At 31.9% G+C, this 13,822-nt stretch overlaps 1 protein-coding gene across 1 annotated transcript in view; it reads right to left on the bottom strand.

The window, feature by feature from the left end:
• Nucleotides 1-13,822, bottom strand: part of CSMD3 (CUB and Sushi multiple domains 3) — a 1,016,080-nt gene that overhangs the window by 21,110 nt on the left and 981,148 nt on the right. The window contains exons 62-64 of the mRNA XM_006916698.2: nucleotides 8,286-8,459; nucleotides 7,060-7,133; nucleotides 657-768 (exon numbers count right to left, since the gene is read on the bottom strand). Of these exons, the coding sequence (XP_006916760.1) occupies nucleotides 657-768; nucleotides 7,060-7,133; nucleotides 8,286-8,459 (360 nt within the window). The remainder of the gene's footprint in view (nucleotides 1-656; nucleotides 769-7,059; nucleotides 7,134-8,285; nucleotides 8,460-13,822) is intronic.

Raw genomic sequence — 13,822 nt, 5'->3', positions numbered from 1 at the left:
AGATGGGGGAGATTAAAAAAAAAAAAAAAAAGGAAGTGAGAGGGAAAGAAGAGATAAGTAACTCACCAGCTAAAATTTATTTCTAATTGTAAATCAGAAAAGACTGTTTAGTGACCATGGGCTTTGTTCTAATTTAATCTTTAATAGCAAGCGTTCTCAATTTAGGGTCATGGAACACTTATAAGCTCCAAGAAATCTTGAAGTAATATTCAAATTTTTGGTCAAGGTGTTCATGCATATTTCTTTTCATGGATTTTTCTAGCTTTCCACAGATTCTCAGATTGTTGCACAAGTGATAAGATTAAGAGCCACACTGTGTTAGAACTTCTTATATCTCAGAGTATAGTGCGGATCTATGAATCTAAAAAATAATCATCATCTAAAATTACCAGATGACCAAACTGACCACGCTGACAATAGCTTTTCAAAAATAACAAAATTATGCATCATGCCCTCAGAATTCTTTAGAAAGAATGCTTCCTAATAAGGCTATGATATAGTAATACAATTATATACAAGAATTATGTTTTACAATAGTCTAAAATACCTACGTGATACATCTATTATATGGACATAAATTTATTTTCGCAATTAGAAGAAAAATGCACATAAATTCTTACCCATGATAAGTATAATTTCTTAGTCATAAAACTTACGTATGCACTCAGGCTGAATTCCACTCCACATGAGGTCAGGAAGGCAAGTGCGTGTTGTAGACCCCTGGAGAAGGTGTCCTTTTTTGCAATGAAACTGCACAACACTTCCTACCTGTAGCAAATCGCAGAGAAAAAACAAATGTCCTGATGCAACTTCAAATACAGTAACAAACAGAAAAAAACTCTGGATGAGAAAATGCTTTTAAAGGAAACTATGTATGGTAGAAGTTGGAAGAAAAAGAAATTAAAATATGACTAAAACTAAAATTGGAGGGAAAAAAATCAAGACTGAAGAAAAACACTTAGATCTCTTTGTGTATATATCATCATCAAATGTTTAATTTCCCAATGTATACATAGTTGCCAAACTTTTTTGCCATAATTACTATTCAATAGCAAAAAAAAAAATGATGAACAATAATTCTAATTATGAGGCAGGCACTGCCATTTTAGATTTGAGTGGACTGGGGAAGAAAGTTGTTTACCCAAAATATATCACAAGAAAATACCATTAGGAATTATTAAATAATTAGAAGTGGAGGACAAGATAAAGAATATTTTGAGTCTGTCACCTCAGCCTTCCCCAACAAATGAAGTCTGAGAATGCTCAATTGTTGTCCTAGGGCTTATCACAGAGATCCCATTTTCTGGTTTCCCCTTAGTTCCTACTCCATCTGCTAAAGCAACATGAGGCTAAGACTCATGTGACATAATTTAACACCAGATTACAATTGGACTTTGAGACTAGCTAAATTTACCATTTCTCATATTCTCATCATCTCTCAGAACTATGCTACACCAGAAACATTCAATTCCAACGGTCATTCTCTCATAATAACCTTTATCCAGGTTATCTCGCATTGTGTCTGCCTTCATTCTAACCTCTAGGACATTAACACCTTCACTTTAGCCCCTAGGAGATCTCTTACCCACTTAGGGATGCCCCATTTTTGTCCAGGGCTACTGTATTGTTCAATTCCAGGGAGCACTTTTCACGCTGTATTCAATATAAACAGCATCCAAATTGTGCTCATAGCATGCCATTCACATACTCCCTGAGGTTGTGCAATACAGTGCTGTAGATTTTGACTTTGTCATATGGCCTAGATTATGTGACTGATCATGTAGATTTAGCAATTCTATTCTTCAGACAGTTCTACAAAACCCATCACTTCTATCAATCCAACAATCCTGTTTTGGGCTAGATCTCAGTTAATGGTGCCAACTTTCATCCCTCATTTCATCTACCCTGAAATACTAACAATTTACCTCCTAAATCTTTCTCAAATTGTCCTCCCTTCTCTCTCTCTCCATTTCTATATGCCATTTTAGTACTCAACATCTTTTTTTACAAGCTTTGTTTCTCAAACTTAAACAGATAAAACAAAAATACCAGGACTTATCAAAACACAGATAGCTGAACCCTTCATCTAGAGCTTCTGACAGGGTAGATCTAGGGGAGGCCCAAAAATCTGCAAGTCTAACAAGTCCCAGGTAATACTGCTGCTGATGGTTAGGGACCACACTTTGAGAACTATCGGTACAGACACTTACAATAATTATCTAACTTGCCTCCATTTCTCCAATGTTGACCCCATCGAATGTATTTTCCACACTAAAGTCAGAGTGAAAGATTCACCTATCATTATCCTTCTTAAAATCTTTATTGGTTTATCATCCAAAGGATAAAGTTACTTTTTGTTAACTTGGCAGATAAAAGTCTCTATAATCTGACCATTGACCATATCTTTAGCATCAGCATTAACCACTTAATTTTAGTCAAATTGAGCCCATATACTATTGAATTTTTGCAGTTCCCTGAATGCATGTATAATTTCTTGTTATTCTTCCTACATGAAATGCCTTTCTTTTCTTAGTCTCGCCCTAAAAGATTCAGTGCAGACAGCATTTCTAGAAAGCTTTCCCAGCAGCAATGGATTGGGAAAACTGTCCCTTCTATGTGCTTCCTTAGCACCTTTCAATGATATCAATGTTATCATGTATACTAGGAAATCATCTATTCCATCTGACCCACATATTAAAATGTCAGCTTCTCTAGGCCAGAAACTATGTTACGCAATCCTGTGAACCAAGAGCTTAGAAAAGTGTCTTGAAAATATTGGATCAACTGAAGGAATGGGTTCTAATAATTTAACACAAAATTATTTGATAACTTAAAAATACTTAATATATATATCAGATTTTCAAAGTGCAGTGATATACCTTCCATGTTTTCGTTAACATAAAGTTAACCATGCATTATTTGTTTTTTGAAGAGTACATTTGGGTTCTTTCATCAAACCTTTATATTAGTAAGAGAAACATGTTAGAAAACATAGACTTCTGTTTCTTTTTACATTTAAGACTTTATTTCTTCATTCCTGTGAACTTTTATGAAGTCACCATGAGTACAGCTTTAGATATTAACTGGATACTATAGAACTACAGTCTATTTAAAAATTTTCTATATATAACCAATACATTCAATGACATTTTTGTCAAATTCACAAATACTTAACACCAAATATCTAATATAGCTAGAGTTATACAAATTTAGTAATTGATTATTTTTTATTCAGAATTTGTTGTATTAAAACCAATCACAAATATTATCCAAGTATTGGTGCATTAATTAACAATTTTTTCAGTGATAAATCCAATTAACAGTGTATTTTAAATAATTCTTTACCCTTTTCTGATTTGCCATGATAGATCCTATGATTCTAAATAACTTTTAACAGGCATAATATAATTTGATTATTTTGGAGAAAAATAAGTAACACCATTTGAATTTCCATTACCTAATTCAAAAAATTATTGAAAAAATAATTTATGTAAATTTTCCCATGAATATTTACTAATGAAAAGTACTGTTCGTATAAGCAATTATATGCAATGTGAACATTAACAGTCAAAATTATTTTTATATTAGGATTTAAAAATCATCCATATCGTTTTAATTGTGCTAATGTTAATATTAAAATTACTTGTCATTGGCCCAAATTAGCAAGGTGTGTGCAGATTTTAAGACCTATCTTATTGGTAAATATGACAACGTCTTTAACTCCTTATTCCCTCTTTTAAATGTTATAACTCGGTTCTTAAGTCATAAAGTTTAAGTAGTTGATTAGAGGGTCAATTGAAATTTTGCACAAATTTGGCACTTTCTAAATAAGACCTATCTAACATTTTTATGATATTTCATAATAAATGACTCTTACTTTGCTAAAATCTTCATCACTATATTTATTTGTGTCTGATTTCTAACATCACATTTTGTTTAACTAGAGTATGCAACACAGTGCTTAATGATGTTCAAAATGTATTTATAATTAAGCCTTCAAAATTTAACAAGTAATATATTTAAATAATTATTTTGTATTTGTATTTTATTATGTTTATATCAAACATTTTAACACTCCAAATTGAGGTAGCTTCTAATAAAAGTCATGCATAAATTAAGGTTAATAAAATTGAAGTAGAGAGGCAGGATCATAAAAATAAAGGGATAACATGTGTGCTTAAGATGAGATGAAAAGGGTTTTCACTGAGCATATGTTTTGACCCTGAGTGTCCTGGTTTAAGAAAAATTGAACTTTAAGGTATTTTGTGAATTTATATTAAAAAATAAGCAAAAAAATTTAATTTAAAAAATTGAATTTTACATTTTTTTTGTTTCAAAATTCATGTCATCATATTCATCATTGAAAGGTAACATGTTTGCCTCATTAAATGTACTTATGTGTTAATTTTAAATATAAAACTGGAAATCACACATCATCACCGTGGTTATTTCGGTAGGGTTAAATATTTTCGTGTTAAATATCTTGGGGTTAAACATCTAAGAGTCAGCTTTAAAATATTTCATGTCTATAATAGCTTTATGTAACAAGCCCTAAATCTACATAATGTATCTTCCAATGCCCAGAGTTCAATTTCAAGAGTGATATAACCATTAATGAAATATATGTTTGGCATATACTCCATAATTAATCTAGATGTTGTATCAATCATTTTGACAGCTACTCCCTTCACTAGCAACCTATTTCTAGCAAAAATTGTTCCAGTTTTCAATATTTTGGATAAAAAGAGAAATTATGTTGAGTATTTTTTTCAACACTAGAGTTTTCAACATCTCTAGCAAGAGGTGATATATATTCTTATATGTTAATAATTATATCCATGTCCAAAGATCTATTATATAACTCTATATAGAAAAGGAGAGTGAATAAACACATTAAAGAAAACAATTAAGAACATGATTTGTTTGCAATTCATAACTTCCTCCTTTATCTTGTCCTTCCCAGAAGTGGGGTTTCTATACATACCTGTTTTCACTTAACTCACTATTGGCTACCTAATAAAACCTGGATGAATACAAAGTTGGGACATTCTGATTCTCTCTCTAGAAATTTGGAACGGAGATTGAGGGAATTAATCAATTTCTGTATGTGGCTTAAATACAAATAGAAACAAGGCACCCTTGACCATATGGCCAATCTGCAGAGAGGGAGAACAAAGTAGATAAACACAGAGCAGTGCGAAAGACTGAGTCCTATTGTCTAGTTTCTAAATCCTAGGCTTGATGAGTCTCACCTAGATTTTTTCTCTTGTGGTCTCAGACATACCTACAAAATGGCTTGTAATGCCTTTAGGCTAAAGCTAGCTCAAAATAGTTTCTGCTACTTACAAGCAAAAGATTTTCTCAATCAATAAAGATGCCTTTTCCAGGTATATATTATTTAGAATTCACCAATAAATTGATATTAGTTAGAATCAGAATTTTTAAAATTCTGTTGGCTCTATACAGATTTAGTAAATGCAATTAGTATACACACACACTTCTGCCATATGTTTGTAGAAAAGTTGATGTCCTTAATTTCATATACTCAGTATATCATTTGTAATTAAAAGAGATTATATACAATTATACTTTACCGTATTTGAAATCTAGTCTATTCATGTTTACCCAGATAGAATATAAGGATCTAATATATGTTTATTAGCCAAATAATATGAATTCAAGGTTAGGTTAATTTTATAACATTTTTTAGTGATTATAATAAAATTCTTAAAATGCAGGGTTAATGATTCTATTCGTTTCATTGGATGACTATTCCAAACTCAATCTTACTCATTTCCATTTCCATTATCTCAAAGGGTATTTACTAGAAAGGACTCATTCAGAAAATCATCTGATTTAGTACACAGATACTAACATTGAAATCCTGTGTTCCGTCAGAATATTGCCAATTACTTGCTCTGTGATCAAAGTCAAGTCACATTCTGTTTCAGTTTCTTGGTCTATACGACGAGGATTAATGCCTTATAGCTATTTGTCTATTTTCCAGGATTTAGTTCAATTGGTAAAACCTTTTATGTACATGTGAATCTAAAGTTTTCTAAAAACATCAATATAATAGAGACTGAGACAGTTTTTTTTACAGTTTTGTATTATCTAGACAGGCCTGAGGCAAACCAGAAGAATTGAAAACACTATCAAATCAATGTTCATACTGAGCCTGAACTGTATAAATGAAAACTATTTTTAGCAACAAAAATATGGCACCTTTGATGAATACTTTCTTTAGAAATGGATGTTTTTCAAGTTCACACTTAATTTCACAAAAAAATAGCACAATTTAGAAAACCCTGCAACATGAGGCAGTTGGATAATGTGTAAATTGACTATTTCCTTTTGGAATCAGTATACACTTTGGCTCCCCTTAGGCCCCTGTAATGAAAAACTTGATGAATCTCTGTATAAAATCTAAATTGGACAAAGAGAGAACAAGAAAGTCAGCCGCACATGACTGGGCATGCTAAAGAATTATAACAATCCAACTACGTGTCGTGTAACAATAGGTTATGGTTAAATTATTTTTGCAAATAATTTCCACATCAATGACAATGTATAAAAAGTTTTAGTATTATATATACACTATAAAACAAAAATATTTTCATCTTATTGCCTTATTGAATAAATTTTTATATATTAGCTAAATCTTTGTCTTTCCTTTAACTTCTTTCATCTGTACTTTTCCTCACTGTCCCCACATCTTCCTGTAGAGTTTATTCATTTACCCCTGCATGTACTCTAACACTCTCTTACATACTAACTACTGCTTATGGATTCTCCTATGCTCACAGCTCTGTCCAATTTTTCTTTTCTTGTATCCTTATAGTCAGTTAGGCTATTATTCTTGAAGCATATTTTTCTTCTAATTTTCTTAATTTTGCTCTTTTGTTGCCTATTACTTTTTTTAAAATATGTTTATAATACAGATATAAGCATGACTTTTTTTCTGTCTGCATCGCATCGACAGGACTATATGCATGCAAACTAAAGAAGCTTTCTGATCTAGTTTTATACTAAATGGAAATATTTATTTAAAGTACCCACTTGAAATCCGAATGTATTGTTCTGAGATCCATGCCGTGGCACTCCTGGGTTTTCACATGAGGTACGAGTGGGTTCTAAAATAAAAATTAAAAACATAATTTAAAAAAAATTAAAATGATATTAAATGTATATTTCTTATATAAAACAATTTTAAGTAATCTTAGGTATAATGAAAGGGTCCTAGGTATTAATAGTGTAATCTAATAGCATTTCGCCATGGACGGAAGCCTGCTAATCTTAAAGCAAGAAATTCAGGTAGACTGCATTTTAAATGAAATATGCAATTCTATAACTTTGAAACCTTGTAATATAAAAGTACTTGACATCCAACTAACTCTGTGGATAAAATTTAAGGAAAAATGGAGAATATGAAAGAAGAACACATGCATAAAACATTTGCCCAAAGACTTTGCTAAATTATAATCTCAGGTAGGGTAATATTCCCCTCAAAAAGTAAGATTTTTTTTCCAAGAAACATGACTTAGTTATTTGGATTTTTAACTGACATCTGCTGGAGATTCAGACATAAGGATGGTAGGGCTGGCATTCTCTGAGTTGGATAGTTTGTATGACAGGTTATCTGGTTAGTTTACCAAATGTGGCATTTAATATCAGGATTACAGAAATGTACTTAGATGAATTGCCAGTTATAAAAAAGAAGTCATGGGGATGTAACGTAAGCATAGGGGATATAGTCAATAATATTGTAATTACTATGTACGGTGCCAGGTGGGCATAAGACTTACCAGAGTGATCACTTCACAAATTATATAATATATGTCTAGTCACTATTTTGTATATCTGAAACTAACATGATATTGTATGTCAACTGTAATTAAAAATAAATAAAAATAATAAAAGAAATGTACTTAGAGCCATTTTGAAATCAATGTACCTTTTTTATAATTTTGGAGTAAGTTTAATTTCATTTAAATATGCTTTAACTCTAAAGAACTATGCTGATGTCAGTAATTAATAATGCTATTAATCTGAAAGCTTTTCTTTTTCATTTTATTGATAAAATTTTTATTTCAAGTATTTCTCCTGCAAGTTTTCCATGCTAAAAATATCATATGTTTTACCAATATTAGTGTCTTCTAATTGCTTTTCTATTTGTTTTTCATATTTAGTCAACTATTATTTATAGGATAAAGAAAACCATTAAATGTCACCACTATGTAGTCTATCCAAACTACTGAGTGTAATCGACCTTTCATTAGTCTTACCTATGCAGTGAGGTGACGAACCACTCCAAGTGCCATCTGCTTGACAGATTCTGGTGCTTGATCCCACTAATATGAAAGGAGAATTGCAACTGAATGAAACCTCTGACTGGTATATAAAGCTTTTGCCTTCTCTTTTTCCTTGGGCAGGTGTACCAGGGTCACCGCAAAACTTTGCTGGAAGTGTAAAAAAAGACAATTATAACAAAGATTTAGAATTTATCCGAGTAAACAATTTGGAAAAATGATGACAACTGGAATATTGCACTAAAGTGATATGTTTATCAATGTTATACTCTCCCAATGAATTTTTAAGCTTTTCTTTACATGAATAAATACTGAATGTTCAACTCAGTATAATATTTTAAAAGTTAGTCTGATTCAGGTATTTTCTACCTAGTAGCCCGCCTTAAGAACTGTGTGTGTGTGGGTTTTTTTTTTTTTCCATACTGACCAGAATCAAACCACGTATTTGTACATAGAGGCTGAAAAGTTGAAGTATATGCCTGAAAAGGCACGTGATTCACAGATAGCTGTCAGAAAGAACCAAGCCAGAATGTCTGAGTTGTACTCTCCAGATTGCTATGTCTTTTTATATGTATGTAAAATATATGATTATTTGTTTTGTTGAATAATCAGAGCATATAAGTCAGTATTTGTTGTCTTCAAAATTCTTTGGAGGTGGGGGCATTAAGTGGTTTTTTGTTTGTTTGTTTTTAAGAGAAAAGACCATCAGAGTCCAAATCTAAACAAACTAAGGAATCTCAGTATTCTACAGCCTCTGAAAGGATCAACCTAACAGGATTTCTAAACAAACTGATTAGATAATTCTGTTCCACATGTATTTTTTTAACTGTCAAAGAAACACTATTCTAGATAGTTTTAGATTTATCAGTAAACAAAAATTCCTGCCCTTTTTGGAGTTTACATATTTGTGAAGAAACCAAACAAACAATAACATAATTAATAAGTAAAAACGGTAGTATGTGGGAAGGTGATGAGTCCTATGTGGAAACAGTGTGAGAGAAGGAGATCAGGAGTGTGGATGTGTGGACTTGATAGATGGTGAGTGGTGGGAGTGGATTTTAAATGAAGTGGCCAGGGTGTCTCTTACTGAGAAAAGACTTGGGGGAAGCAAAGCATTTATGCATGCTGACATCTCAAGGGAAAGTATTCCAGATAGAGGAAACAGCACTGCCAAAGCCTTATATGCTGGGGCAAGTCTAGCATATTAGAGGAAGAGAAAGGTCAGGAAGGCTGGAGCAGAGTGAGCATGTAGAAGAGTAATAGGGGATGAAATCAAATGGTTTCAAATCTAGTAGATAACTGAAGCAAAGGTACCTATATACTATGCTTTCAATTTTTTTTTTTATTGTAGTAAAAAATACATAACATACGATTTGCCATTTTAACTATTTTTGAGTGTACTCAATTTTAACATTTGTAGATTAAGCACCTGCGAGCTTATTTCTCTACAAAGCAAACAAACCACCACAACCAACTGTTTCTAAGTATAAACTCTGCCTCAAGATGACTATAGGTTGAGTGACTATAAAATGTATCATCTAAACCAAGATATTTTGAGAGTGAAACGGGGCCTCTAACTGGATAGGGCAATTACCAGGACAACAGGTATAAACCAGGAATGCTGCAGGCAAATTGGAATGCATGAGTACCTTAATTAGAGAATACCTTAGTCTTAAACTCAGTGCTCAAAGAAAGACTTTCTCTGAAATTCAGACTCTAAGAGAAACTTACATTTTCAAACCTCTTTTTAGAAACATTCTTTTAAGTTTTTAAAACATTTAAAATTAAAAGTAATTATTAGATAACTATTAAAACAAAAAAGGTTGAGGAGAAAATTAAGACTAAAGTAACACAGGTAAAATAAACATTTTTTAAATGGTGTTTTGTTTTAATTTTCACTATTTCTTATATATTGTAAACCTTAGGGCTACCCGGCATGCAATATACCCGGCAAGCACTTCTAGCAATATAACATCAAACCTTAAAGGCCAGGGCCCTTATCTTACTACTTTGTAGCTCTAGCACATTTTGAATTGAATGGATATTTCTTCAGTAATCATTATCAATGGGCATTTCAGCTTTAGCAATCACTTCTATTGATAAATTATTTCATAATTTATATCTGAAAAGGTTCTCTTGTATATTTCTGCTGAGTCGCTCATCATGAAATCTTATTCAAAAAAAAAAGAGGAATAAAATGCACCCACATAAATTCCTCAGTTCTCTCCCCACTCCCATCATTCCATCTGTTTCTATATGTATATTTTCATATACTAATCCAAATCTACTGGTGTCAGGTTTAGAGGCTTAAGACACAGGTTTATTTTCAAAGGTTTCAGATCACAGTGATATAAACTTTAACATAAAAAGACATGCTTTGAACAGATTTAAAGAGAAAAGGCTTTCCTCTTTATAAAATCCCTAAAATGAATTAATTTGGCTATTCAATGGATAAGGGAATTGTCTCTTAAGTCTACCTTCTCTGAACTGGAATTCATACTCTGCATTTACTAGCAGTATGACCTTAAGCCACATAACAATGTAGCTGGTTCCCTAAATGATGACAGAATTGTAGTGTCCTTATAATTTAATCTCCCCCTCTGATCCCAAATGTCATTATCTATTAAAATGTCATGACTAAACATACTTACCCAGGATTCCTGTTATGTGTAGTAGAAATAATATATGTAAAGTAATTAGGACAAAGTTTGCCCTATCATATCTTGATAATTATAATTTAAATGTCAATAGTGAGAATTTTATTACTATTTTAATTTTAATGGATCAAAAAATAAAACATACAAAGAAACTTCTTGATTGAGATTTTTTTCATTCATATCAAACAAACTTTGCAATAAACTCATTTTTGTAATACCTCTTTGTTCCCATCTATGCTAAAGTGGCCATAGAATAATACCTCGTCTCATTTAGAACACATTGGTCTTTTCTAAGATGATCCTTAGCATAAATCAGAATTTTAAGGGACAATTTGTGTGACATCAACCTTGAGACATTAGAACAGACTTATTCTAAAATATCACGTTACCTAGAAGCAGCTTCTTTGGATATTGCAAAAATTGCAACTGTAATAGTAAATTATTTTTATCTCTCATGCTCTGAATAACTGGTTAGTAATATATCTCTGGAGCAAATATATGAATGATCTGATGGGCCAGCAAAATCATGGAATGTATATCCAGTATTTGCAATCATTTAATATAGGAAGCTCTTCGAATAAACTATGACAATGTAAACCTAATAATTTGTCTTTATCATAATTCTAGTCAGTATATTAAATATATATTCATTTTATGCTAAAACATGTGATTCATTCAAAAGGATACACCTATATATAAGTTATATGAATGTCACTAAGTTATAAAATGAATATGCATGAGCCCAATACCAAACTTAAGGAAGCGAAAATTGCCACCACTGCTGAAATTCCTTGTGAGCCCCTCCTAGATAGCATCCCCTTTCTGAAGAACCAGTTAACAGACCTTGTCACATCCTGAATTCTAGATTTCTCATTTTCATACATTTCTTAATAAATTTACCACATTCACATGCATGCTTTAGTACTGACTTACTTAGTTTTACAACTGACAACTGATATTAGTGTTCATGGACATGTCTCCCTAGGCACATGGACAAAAATTTATGTATGGCACATACCCAGGAATACAATTTCTGGGCCACAGACTCTGCACGTCTTTAATTTCACTACATAATAAAAAGTTTTGTAAATTGCTGTGCCAATTTAAACATCTGCCATGAGTGCGTCAATGTATACATAGCTCTACACCCTCACAAACACTTGATATTGTCCAACTTCTTTTTTCAATCCTGTGAGTAAATAGCTATGTCTTTTGCCCATCCTTATTGTCTTTTTTGTTTTAGGAAATCTTTATATAGTCCACATATTATTATTTTTCCATGCATATTGATATTATCTGAGTTTCCGACAGATCATTTCATAATGAGAAATTAAAATTTTTTAATGCACCTGATTTATTTTTTACTTTTCAGTTATGGTAAAACTTTTTGCATCTTGTTTAAGAAATCTTTTCTTACTCTAAGGTCATTTAGATAGTCTCTTATTTTTTAAAACTTCTGAATGAATCTGGTATGGATTTGTTATTTGACATGAGATAGAAATTGTGTGTGTGTTTGCGTTTTCTAAGCTAACTGCCTTGTTGCATTAATTGAAATGTCCATTCTTTCCCCACTGATTTGTTCTATAACATACATATCAAGCATCAATAAATGAATCTGTGCTCCCTGCTCTATAACATTGGTAGAGTACATCATTCATATAATAAAGATAAGTAAAATGTAACACTTGTAAGGAGAAAACAGAAGAGGTGAAAGAAGACCATTAAGGAGAAAAAATAAAGCATAAAAGGGTAGTATTATAGGTCAACATATTAAATTTTAAAATGGTGATCAAAGACAACAATACTGAGAAGAGGGATTTTGAATAAAAAGCCAAAAGAGTAAAAGGAATTTCCAGGCAAAGTAAATAATGATTACAAAAAGCCCTGATACCACAGCATGGCTGAATGTTCAAGGAAAAGTAAAGAAGCTTGTATGCCCAGAGTAGAGTGGATGGGGGTTGGGTGGGTGAGTGGGTGGGTGGGGGGAACAGCAGGATATGAGATCAGGGGGAAGTAAGAAAAGGGTTGTATGAGCCTGCAGGCAATTTGGCTTCTGCTCTGAATAAGATGAGAAGACTGTAGGATTCTGAGCAGTTTAGTCAGCTAGCTTTGCCTAACTTCAAGGCTTTGGGGACAGGCAGAGTGCTCATCTACCCCACGCTGAGAAGGAAAAACGCTAGGAACAAGATAGCATTAAACATCTCTGAATGAGCACTGCCCACGTTATACGTTATAATAATTTGTGTAAAATAGAAATTTGACTTTCGTTGTCTTTTGTAATCTTCCAAATTAATCTTGAAGTGATATTTGCTGGGATATGTAGTATACAGTAACCCCTATAAAAATAATCTCATCTCTATGCTTACTTTGATAATTTTAAATGTATAATCACAAACATTATCATAGCAAATACCATCATAAAAACTCGATTAGAATGAACATGTAGGAGTGACATGAATTTATCGCAGAAAGAGATTTGGAGTTAAGTTAGAGCATTCAGCTGAGATAAACTGTACCTAAATAAAAATAATTTTCTGGCAGATTAATATCAGAGTTGTATCTTTTTGAGGAATAATTTTGAAAATTATGAAAAGTTTGCAAACAAAGCAGTTTAGTCTAAACTTTAGAATTAGAGTAGAAAAAACATAATGATTGGATTACATGAAAAGTAGCTTCATTGGTAAACTGATTTTTCACTGAACTTTGATTACACATTGGAAGGTGTTGAACAATCTCATATTTATACTAACAAAATTTGAAAACTTTAACAGTTTTAATCTCAGTAAATAGCTCTAAGAGAGTGAAAATGGCAAAAATAAAATTTTAAGTATGGAAATTATACTTACGTAAGCACTG

Source organism: Pteropus alecto, unplaced genomic scaffold (genome assembly GCF_000325575.1).
Source record: "Pteropus alecto unplaced genomic scaffold, ASM32557v1 scaffold164, whole genome shotgun sequence".
NCBI lineage: Eukaryota > Metazoa > Chordata > Mammalia > Chiroptera > Pteropodidae > Pteropus > Pteropus alecto.
The sequence above is the reverse complement of the archived record's forward strand: the minus strand, read 5'-3'. Positions and strand labels throughout refer to the sequence as shown.